At 38.8% G+C, this 26,513-nt stretch overlaps 2 protein-coding genes across 6 annotated transcripts in view; one reads left to right on the top strand and one right to left on the bottom strand.

Moving 5' to 3' along the window:
• Egf (epidermal growth factor) overlaps nucleotides 1-16,302 on the top strand; it is a 145,140-nt gene extending 128,838 nt beyond the window's left edge. For both annotated transcript variants that reach the window (XM_046458806.2, XM_058583773.1), the window contains one exon: nucleotides 16,154-16,302. In XM_046458806.2, the coding sequence (XP_046314762.2) occupies nucleotides 16,154-16,201 (48 nt within the window). In that variant the 3' untranslated portion in view covers nucleotides 16,202-16,302. The remainder of the gene's footprint in view (nucleotides 1-16,153) is intronic.
• Nucleotides 16,303-20,194: 3,892 nt separating this feature from the next.
• Nucleotides 20,195-26,513, bottom strand: part of Elovl6 (ELOVL fatty acid elongase 6) — a 119,936-nt gene continuing 113,617 nt past the window's right edge. For all 4 annotated transcript variants that reach the window (XM_058583774.1, XM_046458747.2, XM_046458748.2 and 1 more), the window contains one exon: nucleotides 20,195-22,591. In XM_058583774.1, the coding sequence (XP_058439757.1) occupies nucleotides 22,167-22,591 (425 nt within the window). In that variant the 3' untranslated portion in view covers nucleotides 20,195-22,166. The remainder of the gene's footprint in view (nucleotides 22,592-26,513) is intronic.

The following is a 26,513-nucleotide window of genomic DNA, read 5'->3' as shown; positions in this document are numbered from 1 at the left end:
CTTATTTAATTTCACCTGCATCATATTCTCGAATAGTATGGAGAAGATGTTTTGTTTATGGTTTGTGTTAAAAACAAAGAACAGAGAGAGAAGTTCTGTAGGCAAATAGTTCTATAGTAGATGGTGAAGAATAAATGGAGGAGGCTCATGTGTAGACCACCCAGAAAGGAGGAATAACAGTACTAGTAAGAGTTAATATCTATTGAGCAATTACTGTATACCAAGTGCTAAGTACTATGCTAAGGGCTTCACAAGTACCATCTTGTTTAATCCTTACAATAATTGTATGCAGTAGGTGTCATCGTTATCCCCTTTATACAAATGAGGAAACTGAGGCACAGTGTGGTTAAATAACTAGCCCCAAGCGGATGGCAGTTGAACTCCAGTCTGTGTTCTGAAGTCTTAAATAAAAACTTTGCTAATCACGGCCACTCTACTATGGGAAAGTGTAAAATTTCCATTAGAACAAGGAAATCTTCATAATCTAATGGCTCAAGACAGTAGTGCCTTTTTAGAAGCATACAATGAAGAAAGCACCAGGATTCATGCACACACACGCGTGCACACACACACATACACACACACAAGCACACATGCACTACACAGATGAGGAGGAAAGGATAGAGATCTATTATGGCACACATTACATTTATTTATTCTTTCATAAATATTTATCTCTCTCTCAGACCCTGGAGTTTTGGGGAAGAACATGCAAAAGTTGATTCCTATCCTGAATATTTTGTAACCCACGAGAGAAGGCAAACATTAGTTAGCTAGTTCACAAATAACCAATTATTCATTTACTGCAATAATAAGTCCCATAAAGTAGAAAAAAAAAAAAACAGTTCTGTGAGAACACAACAGGGGCTCACTCACCTGGACAGGAAATGGGCCCACGTGGAGCCCATGAGTCAGGAGTAAATACAGACCAAGTAATTATTGTAACTTCCTGCAGATTTCTCTTTTTAATTCAAAAAGTCAATTTTCACTGAAAAAGCATGGACTTGTATTGATTTAAGTACCTTTGTACTCCATTACCTCTTGACACATGTATCAAGCAGCCTGCGATGAGTTTAAGTGAGTCTAGGAAATGTCTGCTCCTATTATAGAGCAAATAATGGGGACCAATGAGATGTTTGTAGGACAGCTGGGGCTTCTAGAGAGAAAACTCTGCTTATCTCAGATAATATCTGGGCAAGTTGGCCCCTGGAGACTATTCACCAGAGGGCCAAGGACACTCCAGGGAGGGCACTAATCCACATGGAAGAAAAAAACTGATCCCAGGAGCTCAACCTTTTAGCAGTGTGGAGGAGGGATGTGGGTCTGGTTCCTGAGTAGAGTGGGGTGGGCCCCTTTCTCACACAGAGCATGTAACCAAGGGGAAAGAGGCATCTTGCAACTGCACAGCAAAGGGAGATGTGCCTGTCCAAGAGGTGGAGGATGCCTTCTGGAAACTTCTGAACTTTCCCCTGTAGAAGGAGAGATTTTAAGGCCCAGTAGAGAGAACAACAACCAAGCCTTGTGGGGATGGGTTAGAGTTGACCACTAACAGAAATTTCTAATAGGTACTATGAGACAGCTTGTCTTTTCTTTTTTTTTTTTTTTTTTTTTTTTATTTATTTATTTATTTTTTTTTTTTTAATTTTTTATTGTGGGTTGTTCAAAACATTACAAATTTCTTGACATATCATATTCCACACTTTGATTCTAGTGGGTTATGAACTCCCACCTTCACCCCATACACAGATTGCAGATTCACATCAGTTACACATCCATTGATTTACAAATTGCCATACTAGTGTCTGTTGTGCTCCGCTGCCTTTCCCATCATCCACCCTCCCCCCTCCCCACCTCTCCCCTCCCCTCCCCTCCTCTCTCTCTACCCCCTCCACTGTATAACCCTGAGGGTCTCCTTCCATTACCGTGCAATTTACCTTCTCTCTCCCTTTCCCTCCCACCTCTCATCCCTGTTAAATGTTAATCTTCTTCTCCTGTTCTTCGTCCCTACTCTGTTCTTAGTTACTTTCCTTATATCAAAGAAGACATTTGGCATTTGTTTTTTAGGGATTGGCTAGCTTCACTTAGCATAATCTGCTCTAATGCCATCCATTTCCCTGTAAATTCTACGATTTTGTCATTTTTTAATGCAGAGTAATACTCCATTGTGTATAAATGCCACATTTTTTTTATCCATTCGTCTATTGAAGGGCATCTAGGTTGGTTCCACAGTCTTGCTATTGTGAACTGTGCTGCTATGAACATCGATGTAGCAGTGTCCCTGTAGCATGCTCTTTTTAGGTCTTTAGGGAATAGACCAAGAAGGGGAATAGCTGGGTCAAATGGTGGCTCCATTCCCAGCTTTCCAAGAAATCTCCATACTGCTTTCCAAATTGGCTGCACCAATCTGCAGTCCCACCAGCAATGTACAAGTGTACCCTTTTCCCCACATCCTCGCCAGCACTTGTTGTTGTTTGACTTCCTAATGGCTGCCAATCTTACTGGAGTGAGATGGTATCTTAGGGTGGTTTTGATTTGCATTTCTCTGACAGCTAGAGATGTTGAGCATTTTTTCATGTACTTGTTGATTGACTGTATGTCCTCCTCTGTGAAGTGTCTGTTCAGGTCCTTGGCCCATTTGTTGATTGGGTTGTTTGTTCTCTTATTGTCTAATTTTTTGAGTTCTTTGTATACTCTGGATATTAGGGCTCTATCTGAAGTGTGAGGAGTAAAGATTTGTTCCCAGGATGTAGGCTCCCTATTTACCTCTCTTATTGTTTCTTTTGCTGAGAAAAAACTTCTTAGTTTGAGTAAGTCCCATTTGTTGATTCTAGTTATTAACTTTTGTGCTATGGGTGTCCTATTGAGGAATTTGGAGCCCGACCCCACCGAATGTAGATCGTAGCCAACTTTTTCTTCTATCAGACCGCGCGTCTCTGATTTGATATCAAGTTCCTTGATCCATTTTGAATTCACTTTTGTGCATGGCGAGAGAAAGGGATTCAGTTTCATTTTGTTGCATATGGATTTCCAGTTTTCCCAGCACCATTTGTTGAAGATGCTATCCTTCCTCCATTGCATGCTTTTAGCCCCTTTATCAAATATAAGATAGTTGTAGTTTTGTGGATTGGTTTCTGTGTCCTCTATTCTGTACCATTGGTCCACACGCCTGTTTTGGTACCAGTACCATGCTGTTTTTGTTACTATTGCTCTGTAGTATAGTTTGAAGTCTGGTATCGCTATACCGCCTGATTCACACTTCTTGCTTAGCATTGTTTTTGCTATTCTGGGTCTTTTATTTTTCCATATGAATTTCATGATTGCTTTCTCTATTTCTACAAGAAATGCCATTGGGATTTTGATTGGCATTGCATTAAACCTATAAAGAACTTTTGGTAATATCGCCATTTTGATGATGTTAGTTCTGCCTATCCATGAACAGGGTATATTTTTCCATCTTCTAAGATCTTCTTCTATTTCTCTCTTTAGGGTTCTGTAGTTTTCATTGTATAAGTCTTTCACCTCTTTTGTTAGGTTGATTCCCAAGTATTTTATTTTTTTTGAAGATATTTTGAATGGAGTGGTTGTCCTCATTTCCATTTCAGAGGATTTGTCGCTGATATACAGGAATGCCTTTGATTTATGCGTGTTGATTTTAAATCCTGCCACTTTGCTGAATTCATTTATTAGCTCTAATAGTTTCTTTGTAGAGCCTTTTGGGTCTGCTAGATATAGAATCATATCATCTGCAAATAGTGATAATTTAATTTCTTCTTTTCCTATTTTTATGCCTTTAATTTCTTTCGTCTGTCTAATTGCTCTGGCCAGTGTTTCGAGAACTATGTTGAAGAGAAGTGGAGAGAGAGGGCATCCCTGTCTTGTTCCAGATTTTAGAGGGAATGCCTTCAGTTTTTCTCCATTCAGAATAATGCTAGCCTGAGGCTTAGCATAGATTGCTTTTACAATATTGAGGTATGTTCCTGTTATCCCTAGTTTTTCTAGAGTTTTGAACATAAAGGGATGCTGTACTTTGTCAAATGCTTTTTCCGCATCTATCGAGATGATCATATGGTTCTTATTTTTAAGTCTATTGATGTGGTGAATAACATTTATTGATTTCCGTATATTGAACCAGCCTTGCATCCCAGGGATGAATCCTACTTGATCATGGTGTACAATTTTTTTTATATGTTTTTGTATCCGATTCGCCAGAATTTTATTGAGGATTTTTGCATCTAGGTTCATTAGAGATATTGGTCTGTAGTTTTCTTTCTTTGAAGTGTCTTTGTCTGGTTTAGGTATCAGGGTGATGTTGGCCTCATAGAATGAATTTGGAAGTTCTCCCTCCTTTTCTATTTCCTGAAGTAGCTTGAAAAGTATTGGTATTAGTTCTTCTTTAAAGGTTTTGTAAAATTCTGCTGTATACCCATCGGGACCTGGGCTTTTCTTAGTTGGTAGTCTTTTGATGGTTTCTTCTATCTCCTCAATTGATATTGGTCTGTTTAGGTTTTCTATATCCTCCTGACTCAATCTGGGCAGATCATATGACTTAAGAAATTTATCTATGCCTTCACTATCTTCTAATTTATTGGAGTATAAGGATTCAAAATAGTTTTTGATTATCTTCTGTATTTCTGAAGTGTCTGTTGTGATATTGCCTTTTTCATCCCGTATGCTAGTAATTTGAGTTCTCTCTCTTCTTCTCTTCACTAGCATCGCTAAGGGTCTGTCGATTTTGTTTATTTTTTCAAAGAACCAACTTTTAGTTTTGTCAATTTTTTCAATTGTTTCTTTTGTTTCGATTTCATTAATTTCAGCTCTGATTTTAATTATTTCTTGCCTTCTACTTCTTTTGCTGTTGTTTTGCTCTTCTTTTTCTAGGATTTTGAGATGAAGTATGAGATCATTTATTTGTTGGTTTTTTCTTTTTTTAAGGAATGAACTCCAAGCAATGAATTTTCCTCTTAGAACTGCTTTCAATGTGTCCCATAGATTCCGATATGTTGTGTCTGTGTTTTCATTTATCTCTAAGAATTTTTTAATTTCCTCCTTGATGTCTTCTATAACCCATTGATCATTCAGTAACCTATTGTTCATTCTCCAAGTGATGTATGCTTTTTCCTTCCTTCTTTTATCGTTGATTTTCAGTTTCATTCCATTATGATCAGATAAGATGCATGGTAATATCTCTACTCCTTTATATTGTCTAAGAGTTGCCCTGTGACATAATATATGATCTATTTTTGAGAAGGATCCATGTGCTGCTGAGAAAAAAGTGTAACTGCTTGATGTTGGGTGGTATACTCTATATATGTCAATTAGGTCTAGGTTATTAATAGTGTTATTGAGTTCTATAGTTTCCTTATTCAACTTTTGTTTGGAAGATCTGTCCAGTGGCGAGAGAGGTGTGTTGAAGTCTCCCATGATTATGGTGTGGTGGTCTATTAGACTCTTGAACTTGAGAAGAGTTTGTTTGACGAACATAGCTGCACCATTGTTTGGGGCATAAATATTTATGATTGTTATGTCTTGTTGGTGTATGGTTCCCTTAAGCAGTATGTAGTGTCCCTCTTTATCTCTTTTGATTAACTTTGGCTTGAAATCTATTTTATTTGATATGAGTATGGACACGCCTGCTTGTTTCCGAAGTCCATATGAGTGATATGATTTTTCCCAACCTTTCACCTTCAGCCTATGTATGTCTTTTCCTATCAAATGCGTCTCCTGTAGGCAGCATATTGTTGGGTCTTGTTTTGTGATCCATTCTACTAGCCTGTGTCTCTTAATTGGTGAGTTTAAGCCATTAACATTTAGGGTTATTATTGAGATATGGGTTGTTCTTCCAGCCATATTTGTTTATTTCTGTTACTAAACATTGTTTGTTTTCCTCTTTGTTTCCCCCCCCCCCCTTACTGTCCTACCTCCCACTGTTGGTTTTCATTGTTATTTTCCATTTCCTCTTCCTGTAATACTTTGGCTAGGATGTTTTGAAGAGATGGTTTTCTAGCTGCGAATTCTTTAAACTTTTGTTTATCGTGGAAGGTTTTAATTTCATTCTCCATCCTGAAGCTTAATTTCGCTGGATACACAATTCTTGGTTGGAACCCATTATCTTTCAGTGTTTGAAATATGTTATTCCAGGATCTTCTAGCTTTCAGAGTCTGTGTTGAAAGATCAGCTGTTATCCTGATTGGCTTGCCCCTAAATGTAATCTGCTTCCTTTCTCTTGTAGCTTTTAAAATTCTCTCCTTATTCTGTATGTTGGGCATCTTCATTATAATGTGTCTAGGTGTGGATCTCTTATGATTTTGCACATTCGGCGTCCTGTAGGCTTCTAGGATTTGGGATTCTGTCTCATTCTTCAAGTCTGGGAAGTTTTCTTGTATTATTTCATTGAATAGACTGCTCATTCCTTTGGTTTGGAGCTCTGTACCTTCCTGTATCCCAATGACTCTTAAGTTTGGTCTCTTAATGTTATCCCATATTTCTTGGATGTTCTGCTCATGGTTTCTTAACAGTCTTGCTGAGCTGTCTATGTTCTTTTCCAGTTGAAATACTTTGTCTTCATTGTCTGATGTTCTATCTTCTAAGTGTTCTACTCTGTTGGTAGTATTCTCCATTGAGTTTTTAAGTTGGTTTATTGCTTCCTGCATTTCTAGGATTTCTGATTGCTTGTTTTTTATAACCTCTATCTCCCTGTATAGTTGATCCTTTGCTTCCTGGATTTGTTTGCGTAATTCGTTGTCGAAGTGATCTTTCATTGTCTGATTTTGCTGTTTAATGTCTTCCTTGATACTCCAGATCATCTGAAGCATGTATATCCTGAATTCTTTATCTGACATTCCATCTGCTGCAGCTGTTACCTCTTCTAAAGTTGCGTTGACCTGCATTGCTTGTGGTCCTTTCTTTCCTTGTCTTTTCATACTGCTTGCGTATCTTTCCTGCAGGTGCGGGCGGCGGCTCTGCTCTCTCCTTATTCCAATTGGGGTGTCGTGGCTACCACGCCGGCAGGTCACTGGGCCTGTTCTGGGAGCTGGTGGCGGCTCTGTTCTGCCCCTACTCCAATTGGGGTGACGTGTCTGTCGTACCAGCAGGCCACTGGGCCTGTCCTGCTGGTCGGTCGCAGATCTGCCCACCTTTCGGGCACGAGTGGAGGCTCTGCTTTGCCCCTACTCCAATTGGGGTGTCGTGACTACCCCGCCTGCAGGATGCTGGGTCTGTTCCTGGCAAGGGAGGCGACTCTGCTCTGTCGCTACTCCAATTAGGGTGGTGTTTGTACCCCGCCGGCAGGCTCCTGGGCCTGATCCGCCGGTCTGTTGTAGGTCTGCCTACCTTGAAGGCGCGGGCGGCGGATCTGCCCTGCCCCTCCTACCACGCCTGTGGACCCCTGGGCCTGATCTGCAGGTTGATCACTGGTCTGCTCACCCTGCGGGCACGGGTGGCGGTTCCGCTCCACCCCCACTCCAATTGGGGTCACGTGACCACCACACCGGCAGGGCCTGATCCGGGCGTGGGATAAGGATCTGCTCTGCCCCTACTCGAGTTGGGGTGACGTGTGTACCACACTGGCAGGCCACTGGGCCTGACCCGCCAGGCTGTCACAGGTCTGTTTACCTTGCAAGCGCGAAGGGCGGCTCTGCCCTGCCCCTCCTACCACGCCCATGTACTACTGGGTCGTGGGTCTGCCCACCTGGCGGGTGTGGGTGGCGGCTCCGCTCCGCCCCCTCTCCAATTGGGGTCACGTGGTCACCACGCTGGCGAGCCGCTGGGCCTGCTCCGGGGGCTGGCGGCGGCCCGGCTCCTTCCCTCTGGCTCGAGGACAAATTGAGGAGACTCGGGTGACTGAGCCTCACCCCCCTTACCAGGAGACCAACTGCTTATGTCACCGCTGGTATTGATGAAGATCTCTCCTCCACCGCTTTCTGCTGACATCAGATCTCTGCCATGTTGGTATCCTATGCGAATGGCAGCATTTCGTTCCCCTTGCCAGGCAGCCCAAGCAATGGGTGAGTCCTGACCTGCCCTCAGCAGGACCCGGACGGAGACACAGTTTCCGCGGGCTCCTAGCCCCGGTCCAGGGAAGTTCCGGGAGCCGGAACTCGGCCGCTCCGTGCTCGGTGTAAGCTCCTATAAGTGTAGGCTCCAAGAAGCAGCCCCCGCGGGCTCAGTTCCGGGAGCCGGAATTCGGCCGCTTAGTGTTTGGTGTATGCTCTGATAGTAGCAGGGTCCAAGAAGCAGCCTCCGCGGGCTCCGCAGCCCTGAGCCAGGGCGGTTCCGGGACCACAGCTTGTCTTTTCTCCTGGCAATTTTCAGAATTAGATGCAAGGGACTTGGCAGGAAGTCAGATATCATGTATCTGTGGGAGCTACAAACCAGCAAAAAAAAGGTTGCCTCTATGTTCTGGTGGGTCCTAGGGAAATTCGGCTTACATGTAAATGAACCAATGAGTTGGCGCGGCTGCTTAAGTCATTTGGAAATTCAGTAGGTTTATTTATGTTTCTGGTTTTATGGATTCTAAAACTCAGTTGAAACTAGAATTGTTTTTAATTCAGAGATTAAGTGCTTATTTTGCAAAAATGGTATGGTAACTTATAGTAACTCTCATATAACTCTGAGCAGTGGAGGCTGCAGAGAGGGAACACTGTTTTCCTTCCCTTCATAGATGTTGGCTAAGAAACATCTACTGGAGTTTTCATAAATAAAACATAGCAGAGAAACACCCAGGGGGACAGATTTTCCCTCTAGTATGAAAGGAATTAGTGTAGTCAATAGAAAAGGAAGCTGTGTGTGAAACCCCAGAGTGCAGTGCAGGGTTTTCACCCTGGGGGGCCGAAAATACCAAAGATTACAGAATCCAGTAGGGAGAGGACAGAAGTGTGTCAGGAGGGGACTGTCACATGTGTTTAACCCTTAGCTACTTTCCATAGTGTGTGTAGCATCTTTTCTACAGAAATGCATCCTCTGTGTTGCACAAGTAAATAAAGCCAAATCCCCAGGTTCCTGCCTTCAACTATTAGGTGAAAAACAATGAAAAGTAGAAACTATAAAAGGTATATTTTTAGCTATTTTTCTTTCCTTTTTTTTTCTTTTTCTTTATTTTTTACATTTAAAGAGAATTATTTGAGAAACATAAAAACATGACAGAATACTTCACAGGACATGTTACCCCCAAATTAGTCAATGATAGCATACATATATAAACACACACACATATACATTGTTTTTAATAGTTTTTAGTTATAAGTGGACACTATACCTTTATTTATTTATATGTGGTGTTGAGAATCAAACCCAGTGCCTCAAACGTGCTAGGCAAGCACTCTACTACTGAGCCATAACCCCAGCCCCAACAAATACATGTTTTGCAAGCATAAGCACTTAGGAATAGTAACAACTATTGCACTAGTTTAAACAGTTAACAGTTTTGATAGTTTCATGAAGAAATAGGTCAAAAAGTGAAATGTATAAACTCATATCACTAAGGTTGACACTTAATTGTCACTAACTATATTATTGCAATTATCTGAAATACTTTGATGGACAACCTAAGTCTCCTGACAAGATTTAAAAAATAAATAAATAAAATATGGGTTGCCACTCTAAAGTGCAGTAAACCAAAGAACTGGAGAAATTTTCTCTCTTGCAAAGGTACAAGTGCAAATGTTGATGTACAAAAAGGACATCTCTTTATTTACTGAGGAATTTTCACTATTTTTACATACATGCAGAATGCTTACATACAAAATCAATGACATAATGGTGCATTATTGTGGAGTCAAATTTGCAAAAAACAGATTAAAATTCTATAAAAAGTCTTTACACAATTTATAAACCTCAATATTGGAAATTATGCAAGGATGAAACACACAACAGCAAATTGTAAAAAAAAATGCTAATGATCTGAATTAATGGGATATTTTAAATTTAAAATTTAAAGAAAAAAACAACAAAAAAGAAAACTTGATATAAAAAAGATATTGCAGAAATAGATTATGGGTAATTGCTTGGAGGGATATCATCAAAACTGGCAGATTTCACAATCATTAAGTATATTTTGAAATCTTACATAACAAATAGCTCCCTTTTTCCTTAGGACATGACTTTCCTTGAAGAAATGGAATATGTTCACATTTGTTTTCTGTATGGCACTGCTGTATTTGAAATGCGTCTGTGATTTGATGTATAATGACATGAGCCTTCCCTATTAAAGTTCCCAACTTCTGTGCCATCTTTGGGTATGTTGGAAAACCACTGCACAAGCACTCATATAAGCCCATAAAATTTGTTGAAAACATTTCTGGTGCTCAAAAAGCAATTCCGTTGCATGAGTATTTTATCCTACTCTATGCATAATTATTTTTGAACTATTCAGTAACTTCACAGCAAATGTAGCTTAAATTCATTAAAAGATCCTTGAATTTTATCTGTTGGAAGGAATGCCAATACAGACAAATGATTTGAGTTTAAGCTGAAATTTTCATTGTTGTTACTATAATTCTTCTCTAGAATTAGGTGTTCTATTCTCATTTTTAATTTATTATTATTTTATTACAATTATTAGCATGTATTAATTATACAAGCTAATGGGCTTCACTGTGACATTTTCATACATGCACATATTATGCTTTGAGTATGTCCACCCCCAAATTTCTACCCTCTTTTGTTCTCCCCTCTTCCTCCCTCTCCCTAATCCTCTTCTCCTTGCTTAATAGTCCCAATTGTACTTCAAGGTCATTCTTTTTCTTTTTCTTTTTTTTTCCAATTACTACATATGAGAGAAAACAGGCAATACTTGCCTTTCTGTGTCTGGCTAATTTAGCTTAATAATGTCCTCTAATTCTATTCATTTTCCCGCAAATGACATGATTTTATCCTTCCTATGGCTGATGGTTCTGGGTATTGAACCCTGGGCCTTGTGCATGTGAGGCAAGCACTCTACCAACTGACCTATATCTCTAGCCCTTGAATACCTATCTTGACTACTGTTAATAGTGCCACAGTGAACATTGGTATGCAGATACATCTTTTGTATGCTGACTTCATTTCTTTTACATAAGTACCCAGGATTAGTATAGCTGGATCATATGGTATTTCTATTTTTAGTTTTTTGAGGAATCGCCATACTGTTTTCCATAGGGGCTGTTCTACTTTGCATTCCTACCCACAGTGTATAAGGGTTCTTTTCCCTCCATGTCTTTTCCAGTATTTGTTATTTTTTGTTATTGTTATTTATTTGTTTTAGAAATAGCCATTCTGATTAGGGTAAGATGGAATCACAGTGTAGTTTTGATTTACATTTCCTTGATGGTTGAAGATATTGATGATTTTTTTCAAGTATTTATTGGCCATTTATACTTCTTCAAGATGTGTCTGTTCAGATATTTACCCATTTTTAAATTGAAACACTTGTTCTTTTGTTTTTAAGCTTTTTGAGTTCTTTATGTATTCTGGATATTGCTCCTCTGTCAGATGAATAGCTGGCAAAGATTTATTTCCCACTCTGTAGATTGTCTCTTTATTCTGTTGATTGTTTTCTTTGCTATGTAAAGCTTTTAAATTTGATTCAAGCCCATTTGTAAATTCTTCCTTTTGACTCCTGAGCTATTGAGGTTCTGACTGAAGTATTCAACTAAGATATTTTTTAATTGCTGTTGAATTTGATGTGCAAAAATTTTAGAAAAGATTTTTGCATCTATGTTCATCAAGGATATTGGTCTAGTTTTTTTTTTTCTTGTGTGTGTGTGTGTGTGTGTGTGTCTTTGTCAGGTTTTGTAACAGGTTAATACTGGCTTTGTAGAATGAATTTGGAAGGGCTTATTCCCTCTCTATTTTATGGACTAGTACTAGGAGCATTGGTGTTAGTTCTTCATTAAAAGTCTAGCAAAATTCTTCATGAATCTGTCTGTTCCTGGGCTTTTCTTTGTCAGGAGACTTTTTTTTTATTGCTTTAATCTCACTGTTATTGATATGTGTAGGTCTTTAAATATCTTCTTAGTGCAATTTTGCTAGATCAGATGTGACTAGAAATTTGTCCATATTTTCTAGATTTTTCTGTTTATTGGTATATGGTTTTTCAAAATATTCCCTAAAATCCCTAATAATAAGCAGTATCTTTTCTTTTGGTTAGTTTAGCTAAGGGTTTCTGATTTTGTTTCTCTTTTCAAAGAACTGAATGTTTCATTGTTCCATTGTATTATTGTATTTTTCTATTAGTTTCTACTTCATTTGTTTCTTCTTTTATTTGTATTATTCCTTTTCACTACTAATTTCGGGTTTAGTTTGTTCAGGGTTTTCTAAGACCTTGAGAAGTATTATTAGGTTATTTATTTGAGATCTCTCTGTCTTTTTAACATAGATACTTACAGCTATACACTTCCCTTTTAGTATTGCTTTCATTATATTCCACAGATTTTGGTATATTATTTCCATTTTCATTTAATTCTAAAAATTTTTAATCCCCCTAACCAATTTCTTCAGTGATCCACTTTCAAAAGTGTATTGTTAAATCTTCATGTTTGCATAACTTCTATAGTTTCTCTTGCTGTTTCTAGTTTTGTTCCATTTTGATCTGAAAAAAAATGTAAGAAATTATTTAATATTTTAAAAATTTGTTAAGAGTTGCTTTATGACCTAACATACATGATTTATTTTGGAAAATGTTCCATGCTTTGATGAAAAGAATGTATAGTCTGTGGCTGTTGAGTGGAATATTCTGTAGTTGTCTGCCAAGTCCAACTGTTCTACAGTGTAACTCAACTCTGATATTTCTTTGTTGACTTTTTTTCTCACCTATTGATGAGAGTGGGGTATTGAAGTCACCTGGTATCATTATTTTGGGTTTCTCTCTCCTTTTATGTGCAGTAGTGTTTGTTTTATTAAAATTGGGTGTTGCAATATTTGGTGTCTAAATATATTTATAAACCCTGAATAATCTTGATAAATATGTAGTGGCCTTCTTTTGTCTCTTCTGATTTTGGTTTAAAGTCTGTTTTGTCAAATACAATTATTCTTGCTTGCTTTTGGATTCCATTTCCTTGGACTATCATTATTTATCCTTTCACTTTCAGTCTGTGTCTTTGCTGCTGAGATAAGTTTCTTGCTGGCAGCATACTGTTGGGTCATGCTTTTTAATCCATTCAGCCAGTCTGCATCTTTCAGTTGAAAAAGTAAGAACATTTACATTAAGAGTTATTATTCAGGGGCTACTTTTATTTTTATTGAGGTGTCATTCATAAGGAGCTAAAATTGTTTTGATAAGGCTTCTTATAACTGTAGCTGGATGTTTTGCTCTAGTTTTCCAAGAAGGGCCATTTTATTTTTTAGAGTAGTCACTTATAACAGCATGTGGTCATTGACTTTGGGGGCCGTTCGCATTGCGTGCTGATACAAATTAAAACCCCAGTTAACCTCATCACATTGCACCCCATGAATGCTGAAGATGGAAGGAATACCTTGCCTGTAGTATACTGTCACTTCTGGACTGAAAAGCTGGGGAAGGAAATTTACTTTGCATACATCAAAAAAACTTAAAGCCAGTGTGTCAAGTTCAATTGTTGACCTCAGCAGATGAAGTGAGCTGATAGTGTTAATTCAGATTTAAGAAATTATCTGAATCTTGGTTTGTGTAGATTTATAATCTACATACTATATTAATTAAATCAGATAGCTTTTACAGTACCACATGTGTACACAGGCACCCTCCCATCCCCTTCTGCATCCATGAGTTACTGAACTTTCTAAACTGGCATTGTAACGTAACAACAATGTTTTGTTGCACCCATTTTATAAACTTTTACAGTGCAATACGTGTTATTTTTCTGAGGCAAACCAAAGGTATATTTCTCAAGGTTCTTGCTGCTTTCTTTAGCAGCATTTGATGGCGGATCTTTTATATACATCTGTAATAGATAAAAATAAGCCAGATTGCAAATTCTTTTTAAAATCTTAAACCATGTACCAAGTTTTTGGTTGAAATTGTGTAGTATAAGTTAAACTTAAATTGCATTCTATTGACCAATGTGAGTGTGTTTCTGTAAGCATAGTTATGTTGAAATAAAGTTTTAAAAAGCATGAAAAAAAAGGAGTTATTATTGAAAGATATGTACTTGGTCCTGTCATTTTATTGTTTTCTTATGGTCGTTTTTAATATTCCATGTTCATTTCTTTTTCTTCTCACTTGGCTTAGAGATTTAATGGTCTTGTGTGTTAATATATTTGATTCTTTCCTAATTCTCATTTTCTTATCTACTCTTCTAGTCAGACTTCTTATTTCCTGTGTTCCCATGATTGTGTTTATCTCTCTTCCTCCTCTAGGGGTAGAATTCCCTAAGGAATCCTCTATAATGCTGTTTAGTGATCTTGAATTTTCTTATTTTTTTGCTTATTATGGAAGGTGTTTATTTATCCTTGGGCTTTGAAGGATAATTTTGCTGTGTGTAGTGATCTAGGCTGGTAGTTATTTTATTTCATGACTTGAAATACAGCATTCCGTGTCCTCCTGGTCTTTAGAATTGCTGCTGAGAAATCTGCTATTATCCTAGGGAATTTGCCTTTAATGGGATTTGGAACGCTTCTCCTGCAGCTTGTGATATTTTCTTTGTTTTGTACTTTTGGCAGTTTAACTATAATGTGTCATGGAGAAGTTCTTTTTTTGTCATTTCTAGTTAGGGTTCTAAATGAATCCCATAACTGCATGTCCATGTCTTTGCAAAAAATTGAGAAATTCTCTACTTTTATTTCACTGAATAGATTTTCTATGAGTTTGATCTGTTGCTCTTCTGTGTCTGTTCTTTGTGTGTGTGTGTGTGTGTGTGTGTGTTTGGTCTTTTAACAGTGTTCCAGAGATCTTGTGCATTCTATTCATTCTTTCTTATTTCTCTTTGTTATTTCTCTCTGCATGGTTTCCCAACATGTTATCAATCACCATAAACTACTGGAGGGTCATCTGGCATCCCAGGTATTTTCCCTGTCTCATGCTGATTGGAGGTTGCTAGGGGGTTGCTATGGACCCTCACCTAGCCTAACTGAGTCAGGGACACCTGGCGCTGCTGATCTCTCCTGTTATTTGTAGACAAACAACTCAGCAGGGTGGGTATGCCAGGACAAGGGTCATGCCCCCTTCCTTAGGACAGGCCTTGATGTAGAAGCTGCTGTTATTTATTTATTTTCAAAAATGGAGTCACATCAGTTTCTCAAGCCAAAATAAATCTTCCGTCTTTACAAACTGATCATCTTGGATATTTGTTGTAGTAATAAAAAACTGAGGATTCAAGATGGCAGATTTTAGGTACACAGCTGAGTGATCATGTTCCTGAAATATTAGCATTCTGATCTCATTTTCTTTCACAGGAAACTTGCTATATACTTCTTGTTCTTAGTAATACATAGGAACAATACTTTTGTTAGCTAGGTGAAGTAAATGCTTGTATGCTCTAATACTTTGTTCATTCTGAAGGTTCCATTTCTTTTTAAAAAATTTAAAATAACTTTACTCATTTATTTATGTGGTGCTAAGCAAGTGCTCTCCCACTGAGACACAACCCCAGCCCCTGAAGCTTCGATTTCTTGAGACAGGTACCAGAGGCCTCTTGATGACGGTCATTTGTATTAGGTTTCTGGAATTTCACTCAAATCAGAGAACTCCCTGAGGTTTATATCCCTACACCTACTTTTGAAGTTATAAAAATATTTTGCGTGTAGTATAGACCCCCCATCCCATTTTACTGAGTTAAGAAAAACAATCATAAGTTTCAACTTAATATTATATTCAGAGATGATGTGAAAAGAGGCATCATTTAGCTGTGGAAAATACTCATATACATCAGGTGCTTGGGTTTTAAGTATAAATGTTATAATATGGTGCACATTGTATGGAGACTAAAAAAGCCATGAAGAATGACATAAATCATTGCACTTCCTAAGTATGTGTTATGGTTTGAATAGAAAGTATCCTCCAAAAGCTCCTATGGTAGTGCAGGAATGTTAGGTGAAGTGATTGGATTGTGAGAACTGGAGCCTAATCAATCCATCCTAGTTTGAATGGACTGACTGGGTGGTAACTGTGGGCAGGTGGTGTGTGGCTAGAGGAGGTAGGTCACTGGGGATGGTCCTAGAATTGTGCATCTTTCCTGAGGCTCCTTCCTCTCTTTGCTTCTAGGCTGCCATGAATGGAGCAGGGCTCCTCCCTCATACCCTTCTACCATGATGCTCTGCCTCACCTCAGACCTAGAGCAATGAAGCCGGTTGACAACCGAAAGAACCTCTGAAACCCTGAGCCAAAATAAACTTTCCATCCTGTAAATTGTACTTGCCAGGTATTTTGGTCACAGTGATGAAAACCTAAGTCATGTAGTATGCAATACAATATACCAAACACTGGAATTTGAAGGCCACATTATTTCAGGGCCAGGGAATGGATGACTTGGATTGCCCCTGCTGAGAGCTGTTAGGTGTGTGACATCCTGAGCCAGTGTTAAGGAGCTTGTGTGCTTGCTAAATTTCTTCCCCAATATATTCTGTGCTGAATTACTTTGCCCAATGCTATGGCAAGGTTCAGTGTAGGACACTGGAATTTTTATTCATTTCTATAGTCTACTTTCCAAAAGATTAAACAACTGCAATGAAATTGAAGCTAAGGAGATTATGTTCAAATCTCATTCCTTTTACCTCTGCCACTCTGGATCTAACCAGCTCTTTTTTCCCCTGTATAACACTGGATCTGATTTAGACTATGTGCCCCATTAAGACTGCTCCAGTGAGCTCACAGATGTGGAAGACATGTAATTCGTAAAATGTCACACCCATAAGAGGCTTAACTGAAGAGCTAAACACTGTGTGGGTCTTTAGTCAGTGTATTTGAGGACTACATCATTGCTGGGCTGTCAGGGAGTCCAGAGGGAGTTTTAGTCACTCATCTTCTATAAGCACATGAGCATCAAGTATGGAAATGGCCTTTCTGAGCATTCTGACAAACCCATAGTGCTCTGGAAGTTCCCTTCGAACTACCCAAAACAAGTGATAAAGGAAACCAGAAACAGTTTGATTTTAAATCAAAAGTTATGATTTTATTTTTAATCTTAATACACCAAAAAAAATATTTCTTTTAATGTAGTGAAATAAGCACTTGAAAATAACAATTTCAACATTGCTGTGATTTGCTCTGTGAGGCTTTGATGGGTGGGTTTGTCTCTAAACACAGGCCCTGAGGCCCCTAAGAAGCTGAATTTTCAGGCGGTCTTCAAGGTAGTAGCAAGCAGCCTCCTGCCTGAACATCCCCAGACCAGCAGACTTGTCTGAAATGAACATGACCAGAAAGCACTGTCAGACTGCCTCTGTAACCTTGATTTTTGTCCACTGGAAGAAAAAAGTCACAAGTGCCACCAAACATTGGGAAAACAACAGCTCTTATATATCAATACAAGGCGGGACCCTTCAGATGTGTCCTAACTGGTTACAAAGGTGGCTTTGACTGATTTATGGAACCAGTTTCTTTAGACAGTTACATCAGGAGTTTCCTACAATACAGTTGTGGGTATGGGCTTCCAGGGACATCTATCTGATCGTGAGACTGTCACCTGCCTGACCTAAAATTAAAGTGCTGTAACTGAGACCTCACCAAATCCACTCATGGATGTGGTCCTGCTGTCCACCTGGGCTGCAAGAACAACTTGTCACTTTCTTTAAGAAGTGGAACGCAGGAGGAAGGGAAGTCTGGGGATCCTGCCCCACTTCTGTGAACCCTGAATTTTCAAAGTATTTGAGGATGAGGAAAGTCACTTGATGATTCAACAGGCTTATGGTATTCTTTGATACAGTGTGCAGGTGTACTCAACTGGCCTCTTCCGCAATATTCTGCCATTTGGCTCACAGATGTTTATAACAGCATCTGTCAAAACCAGCATTCCAGAAAAATGCTGTAACTACACTGTCACCTGTTTTGTATCACTGTCAGGTATACCAGCATACAGAAGTGGCTGGCTTATTGGCAAAACTAGTACCTACCACTTCATACTGATTGTCAGATCAAGATAGGGCATCACTTTTATCATTTTAATGTGCATATGTGACAGGTTAAATGCTGTGGTCTGGTCTTAGTGAAATTTCTTCTTGATGGCACAAAGAAATGGGCAGAGGAACAACTTTAAAGAGCTCTGGGAAACAATGACTCATACCATGAACATAGGCTCTACCATCATCCCAAGTTGATAGCAAAATATTTATTATTGAAAACAAAGACTGGGAAAAGATAACATTGGCTGCTGGAAAGTTCTGGGCTTTCATCATGGTATTCTTACAGTGTTACTTTTCAGGATGGAAGCTTTTTCTGTAAAGTATCTAAGAGATATGGGCATGGACCATATTCTGAAGCTTGGGAGGCCAAGTCTATTTGGTCTTCTCCATTCTCCTAGCAGTTCCCTACAATAAACATTGGACAGTCCAACAAATCTGCTAAAGAATCATTAGCCCTCAGAATGTGCCATTGTTGGCTTAGTTGTGTGACACATAGTCTCTGAGCTGAGCCAGTTCTATCAGAACAAGGAAAAGAAGATTATCTGAGCATGCTCTCTCACCCAGGTAATTCAGTGGTTTGGGAATATGGCCAGCCTTCTGCAAGTGACTCCAGGTGCTTTGTTACTCAGAGGTGACAGGGTTTATCTTATCCTGAAGATACTACACTGGATTTAAAAATATTTTCCATGGGTCTCTTGGCTAGAAACCTTCTCCCTATTGCTTTTTCCATTCCATTCTACCCACTCAAAAGAAATTTTGGACTGGAGTCAAGAGGTTAGTCACTGGACCAGCCAGTCTCTTTATGTAAGCATAGATAGCTGGAGAAGTGACAGGGAGGGATAAATCAACCCTCTCATTGTCCTTGACTAATACATAGGTAAGTATTCCCCTCCCCACTAATTTTTGTAGTGCAGTATGATTAGAAAAGCAGGAATAAATTACCTGCAATAACCTTAATCCATGATTTTAACTTGGTACTTTGGCCTAGCACTGAATATAAATACAATAAATAAATAATAATAGTAGTGTTTTTTCTCATAAGCAACACTAGAAGGTTCAGGAAAAAAATTCCCTGTTGAATGAATGGAGCATTTCTTACTAGAAATTTATTGCAAATTCATGCATTTGGGTTGATGTTCAGACCTAATGTGCAAAATTATATATATATATATACATATATGTATACTTACACATACATGTATATATGATTATTCCATACACACACATATGAAATCAAGGATTTGTTTTTTATTTAATCCAGGACTGATGTTTTCACCATACTGGGATTGGAATGCAGTGGAAACTCATTTTAATAGAAAGACACTCTATTGTAGCACAGTGGGGCAGCTATAAAAATTGCCTGCCCATTTTCCTGGAATGTTAACTGACAGCAGGATTATCTATGTGGCAGTCAATTCTCTGGTAGGTTTCAGATTTGTCATGGGCCAGTGATCCAGCCTCATATCTTGATATAATATCTCAGCTAAGCTGAGATATTAAAAACAGTGAGCTGAACCTATATTACCAGAATTTTGTTTTTTAAAAAATGTGTGGCTTTTTTTCCTCCCATGATAAACACTGGAAATGCTTTAGATATATTTACCTAGTTTAAAAACTATTTATTAGACTTTCAACCTGTAAACCCAAATTTTAAGTTATTTTACAAGTGAACAGAAGCATGAACTTAATATCAAGACAAATGTCTTTGGAAGCATCATCTAGAGTCCTTTTTAAGGTTTATGTTCATTTCTTTATTCTAACCTGCATTAAAGAATCTATGATAAATCACCGAATTAAATAATTAAATCTACTAGATGAGCCTCTGACTGGTCCTTTGACTAAATTCAATTGACACGTGGCCTTTTTTCTTGTCTTAATTAGTCTACTCACTTTCTGTTCTAAGAGGGAAAAAGTCTTATTGCACAGTATCATGTCTTTGCAAAGCTCAAAAGACCGTTTGCATCCTAAGAATCTATCCTAGTTGTTGTAGCAGGACCTAGCTTTTTAGCTCACATCAATTTCTGCCCTAATAACATTACATCCTTCCATCAATCATATCTCATCTATGAACCAAAATCAGGACACCATAGACTGTTCACAATAATTTAACCTGGACATAACAGCTTCTTCTCTGCACAGCCCCCTCCCCAGGTCTTTCAGTCATGACTTGGTTTGCATGGACTCTGTGTTCATTGTTCAAGCCATTCACACAGAATGGAATAAAACTTTATTCTTTTAAAATTCCACACATAAACAAGATGCTGAAAAAGCCCTTGCCATCTCTGACAGAAAAGCAGAGCAGCTCTGTTTCATGAATGACAGCACAATTAAAGCTAAAATAATATAAAAATAATTTGAAAAATCCCTTTTACTGTACACTCTCAAATAAAGCAAGAAAGATAAACAACAGTTTCTGCTAGCCAGAAAATGTGTTACTACTCATTTGGGCTTTGAAGTTCAGTGTACCCCACATTTGTGTGCATATATGTGTGGTTATGTGTGTATAATCTATGCAGTGTAGTAGCCCCTAACCTTTTCATCTAGTTTGCCTAATCATTAAGCTACTGAACCAATTAAAATACTATTATATCACATCGAACAACTTTACATAATTGCTTCTTTGAAATCCTAGGAACGCTGACACATTTATTTGGCTTGTAGAGGACTGAAATATTACAGATAATATTATCTAGCTCTTTTCTTAAAAAAAGAATATGGCTCTTAATAAATTGATTTTCTGAGTTCCAGAGCAAAAGTCCCTTTTAAAAAATTTCTGAAGCTGACTTGAAGCAGGAAGGATGTCTTCTGATTTGGCCAAACCTACGACGAGTTGTTTAATATCATTTGAAATTGAAAGGATTCTTCTATGGGGGCCTTTTGCTATCAACTATTTCCAGCCAAACTTGTCATGGTGTGTTTGTTAATTATCTCCACTTGGCCAGCAGAGGGCACTTAGAACACCTCTGCATGGCTTGGGGAGCTAATGTGGACCAGGTGGAAACATAGCGCTCACCCCAAATCAGGCAGAGACTCTGCAGATTTCTTTGTAAATTCACAAAAATGTAGAAAACATGGACCATCGCCCAGGGATTCATTTGGAAAGTGAGGACTATGTGTGAAGGCCAACAGGGAGGAGCATCCTAATGTCTGGCTACTGAGGGCTCTTTAGCTCATGCCTTTTCCCCTTCCCCAGCTCCACTGATGCTGGGCTCAGCCCTTCCACATACAGTGCAGGATGCACTTTCAAGCCATCTGGTTGAGTTTTTTTTTTTTTTTTATTTGTTTGTTTGTTTTTTTGAGTCTGCATTTACTGTTCTGTTCAAATGCCTGGGACAACTAAACAAATGTTTCATATCTCATCTAAGAGTAGAAATATTACATTAGAAATATTCTGGTACAGAGAGCTGCCCCTTTGGGACCTGGGTTGCATTACTTCCATTCTCCCAGAAAGAACCTTGGAAAAGTACTGTGCCCTGTTTTGTTTTTGGCAAACTCACTAGCCTGCGGCTGGGAAGTGAAAGGAAAAATATCCATCTATGTCTTGAGTTGAACTAAAAAATGATTAAGACATCTTTTTTTCATGGGGGCTACAACAAGCTAACCTTTCTTAAAAAGGCTTGAGTTTCTGCAAAAGCATTATTGTCCTAGATATAAACCCTGTCTCTCTTCCATTTTCATCTTTTCTACTGGCTCCAGTTTCATGTCAAAAAAGATCAGAAAGGATTGTGTGGTGTGTGTGTGTGTGTGTGTGTGCTCGCACAGTTTTTAAAGTAAAATTCTCTCATCCTTAGAGAAAGATAACACTTAGTAAATACTTTTTTTTTCATATAGTGTTAATAGCCTTTGCTTGCTTTCTGTTAGTCTCTCTCTGCCTCTGGCTCACTGTTGTTCTCATTTGTCCTAGAGTAGACAGATAAGAGGGATTGGGGTCTTCCAGCAGCAGTGCTTTGAGATGGAGGTGCACTCAGTGAGTCCTCACCCAAAAAAGGATCATAAACTTACTGGGTTAAGTCAACCTAATTATCCCTAAGCTGCCTCGGGTTTTGTGTCTGCTCGTCTGTTTTGTTTTAGCTGCACCATGTGATTCCTTGTGCCATTTTCTTTTGTCTTATTATTTTTCTTGATGACCCTGAGCTATGGCTTTCTCCTCAGTTCCAACACTATTCAGCCTTCGTTGTTTTCTTCATTTTGCCAATGTAGGCCTCAAAGAAGAAATGGCAGAAGAGCACAAGGTAGCTGAGGTACATGAGTGAGGACCAGAAGATGTTCTGAAAGTGAGAGTGACACTGGTCTTGCTGCATCCAGTAGAAGACCAGGTAGTTAATGACACAGCCCATCAGCATCTGAGTGATCTGGGACAAGGTGATGAACATGGCAAACTTCCGGGAGACTCGGAAACCCGCGGCCCGCAAGGCATAGTAAGAGTACATCACGGCGTGCACGCCATAGTTCATAGTCATGAACCAACCACCCCCGGCAATCATGTCTTTGTAGGAGTACCAAGAGTACAGGAGCACAGTGATGTGGTGGTACCAGTGCAGGAAGATCAGCTTCTGCTTCCTCAGAATGATGAATATTGTGTCTCCTGGAAGATAAAGGAGGGAAAAATGTACATAAGCTCTTGACCACACACACAATGATAATCCAGAGTTTTGTTAGAGGACAGATATCTTGAGCTAGGACTGGAGAATTAGATGAACTGGATTATAACCATGAGCTGGTATTTGCTACCTCTTTGACGTTGGGCAAGTTACTTATTCTCATTATTTTCTAGTTTCCTCATCTCCAAAATGGGATAATTAGTAACAGCAGTTTGGAATTATCTGAGGATTAAACAAGATAGTCAATATACCTTCTTCATACATGGTAAGTAATCAACAGATGTTACTTTCAAGGTATTTTACACAAAGTCCTACTAATTTTTGATCTAGAATGGACATTATCATCTAGGCTGTCTGATTCTCAGTGAACCATTCATCTTAGGATATATCACCCAGAGGGGACTGGTGACCTGCCAATCAAGAGAAATAGGCTGGAATGCAAAGCAAGTGCCCAGCAAAATATTCTTAGTCCTCTCCAGAGTTGTAAAACCATACTTTTTTCTTTGATCCATGACAAAAGATACCCTTTAAACACCCATTTTTGTGAGCTCTCTGTATAATGTCCAACCCTTGCAATATGTAAGAAAAGCAAAATTTAAATAAAAGGCAAAGATGAAAGAAAAGGGCAACAAAAATCATCCTCTATACACGTGCACTGATGTGGTGGGCAAAGGGAATGCTTGACACCAAGGAATCAAGTGAGGAAAAACTGAAAATAAGAGTTCATTGTATGGAATTAACTATAAAGAAAGCTCTGCAGGATCCACCAAAATTTTTTCTTATTACATCACTGTGAAGAAACAGACCACTGTTTCTGAAGTAAGAAATTATGCAAGAATTATGCTCAGGTTGGTAGATGCTCTGTATCTGCAATGATTCTGAAAAATAGAGAATGTAGAACATTTATGAGAAAATGGATAAAAAGCAAGCCTAGTAACAATTCACCCAATTCCATTAATAAGTAAGATAAAAAGGATAAGACTGACATGTGAGTCAGAAGCAGATGTATGCAGGTAAACGTTTCTTTTCTTTCTCATCTCTGTGGTTATCAGATATGGGGAACACCAGCATCCTTCAGGGTCTCTGGTGAACCCAGAGTAACTTCTCTTTGTATAACAAGAATTAGAATGTCCTTAGTCTAAAAATTTAGTAAGCACAAAGGGGACTCATACTTATGCCTTCCATACTTTATGATGGCCTAAAATGCTTGGCATTAGGCAAGGTAAGAAAACTGGGCTTGGGGAGACTTTTGAGGTTCTGATGGCTGTGGCTGGAATACAGGTGGTGCCCCATTCCACGCATCAGGGCTATTAGTGTATTTTTTTCTCTGCCGAATTATTATTTGTTATTACTTTGTTTAGAAAAGAAAAGCAAAGTCTCCAGTTGCTACATTTCTGAACCTGTTTAAAATTTCCAATGAAATCCTCTCTCTCATTTTTATTATGTCTATAAATGTCAGACAATGATAATGACAGATGGTGATGGTCACTCTCATGTGTATATTTAAGGGCTGAAACTGGGGTCCGGAGACCTGGGGTCTACTTCCTGGTGTTTAACTGTGCTATTCTGGCACGCCTGTCAAAGACTTATACTTCTGTGTAATTATTGTTCTGTGCCTATCTTTCCACTATAGACTGTAATGCAGATACAATAATCCCAGCCGACTTTTCTTCACAGTGGAAAGAAGACAGAAGTCCAAGGAACTGTATGTTAAAAACAAATTTTAGTCATTCATATTGAGAAGGTGTTTTTCCCCCAAGTCTCTTAGCATTAACTAAAATATATATCCAACATAATCTCTAAACACACTATAATAAAAGTATATGCCGCAAAATAACATGAATTTCATCCTAATTCTTGATGTCTAAAGACCATATTCGAATGAACCAATGTGGAATGCAAACTGGAAACTGCAATTCTAGGGTTGAGGCTTTGTTTTTCCTGACCACAGGGGTGGAGTTGGGGTTGTCTCAGGCTTGGTCTGAGACATACTAGGTGTTGCTAGGTACTTTGGAGAGGGGGGTTGGAGTCAAAGATGTTATCATAAAATCTTGAAGACAAAATGACTTTGAATTCACTCCAAGAATTTCTTCCAGAACAACATGTATAGGAGGATGATAGACGGAGTAATGAAGATGACTATCTCCCCATGATGGCTCTGAAACTGCTCAGCAGCACTACTCCAAAGTCAAACCAGGGTTACTTCTTAAGACCATAGATGCAGAGAACTGCGGTTTCCCTAGTATGAAGGGAAACTGGTAGGGGGTTCCAGAAGGGCCAACCCAGACCCTTCAAGGTCATTGACATTGCCGCTTACATGTACCAGCCAGGTACTGGGGCAGGTACAGAATATATTTCCTCTAGAGAAATCAAATAACATCACATTTAATTTGTCATGAGCCAGAGGCATGCCAAACTGTGGCATTTACAGGCTTGCCAGAGTTATAGAGGGACCCAGAAATGTAAACTCTCCTAGGGACTGTATATTTGATGTTGGCCAACCATTCTTTCTTGGCCACATGTCCAGCTGGCATTGTGGAATGCATTTTGACCAAGTACAAGCAACAAGACTTTGGACTCTTGAGGGTTTCAGTCATGTCACCTATTTTAGCTACTTCCTGGTTCATGTCCTCTTAATCATGATCTACCTTTTGGTCCAGCTATTTTGAGTTAAGAGATAACCTGCAGGCATAGCTTGATGTTTTTTTTTACCTAAATGTCCACCCCCTGAACTATACCTTCTGCCTGTGCACCTGGTAAGCGCAGATATCCATGAATCTATGGAGAAGTCCTTTATCATTTAGAAAATCCCCAGAATACACGCAGCCACCAAGGGAAACAGAGACCATACCCTGCATGTGGCTTGTCACAGACGGCTGAGTTTCTCTTCGCAGAATTAGCTGGAGTGCTGCTGAGTCAGAGGTTCAAAAACAATGACAAGCTCAACTGAGCAAGGACCCAGACTTACAGCAGATGTTTCCAAGTTTTAACAAGAGCAAATCTCAGCAGGTTTTAATATAATTCAAACAGGAGGCACTAAAGATTTGGCATACAAAAGCAGGGTGATGGCTCTCTTTCTCTCACTTGTTCTAGTAGAATGTAACCCTCTAAATTCATTGAAACCAGCTTATTGTTTTCTGCTGAACAGAATCCTTGCTGTTAACTAAAAGTTTAGTGAAAGGGGCAGTCAGTGTTAAATGCGTGTGGAGTTTTGGCTGCGGAGATGCAAAAGTTTTGGAGATGGATGGTGTGATGGTTGTACAACAATGTGAATATTATGTATATTTTACTGCAATTATAAAAAAAGTTTAGTGAAAACTGCAGGCATGTGGATTTGGGGGAGAAACACAGTTTCATTGTTGTATATGGGAGAACTGTTCTTTCCTTTCCTTCCAATATTCATACAGGAGGACACAATCTTGGAATACTGAAAAGGCAAAACTTGGGACTGAAAAATAAGCAAAGTTATAAATAAATAATCCAAATTATAAATAAATCATTCAAATAGATCTTTCTTAATCAAATGGTAACAAAGAATATGCTCTCAATAAGGGCCAGTGGTTGGCTGCCCTGCAGCACTGGTGCTGATTTTTAGGTAGGTTCGTTTTTGACTTAGCCTTTCACTTTTGCAAGACCACTGTCAAACAAGCTCTAGAATATTTGAAAGATAATATAATTGAAAAAGGTCTTCAGAGCATGAAAACATCACTATAAAAAATCTGGAACTGTCTTGAGATTTTAGGTAGCTTAACTAGCTTCAAAGAGACCATGTGAAGATTACCTTTTTTCCAATGTCAACACTTGAATCCTGTATTTTAGCTGGGAAGGGATGGCTTATTGGATAATCTACAAACTATTACCACAAATGACTGTGGCGATGTGCCTCTCCAGGGAAAAGAGCTGCAT

Source organism: Marmota monax, unplaced genomic scaffold (genome assembly GCF_021218885.2).
Source record: "Marmota monax isolate L192 unplaced genomic scaffold, Marmota_monax_Labrador192_F-V1.1 WCK01_AAM20220418_F8-fsc00002, whole genome shotgun sequence".
Classification (NCBI taxonomy): domain Eukaryota; kingdom Metazoa; phylum Chordata; class Mammalia; order Rodentia; family Sciuridae; genus Marmota; species Marmota monax.
The sequence above is the reverse complement of the archived record's forward strand: the minus strand, read 5'-3'. Positions and strand labels throughout refer to the sequence as shown.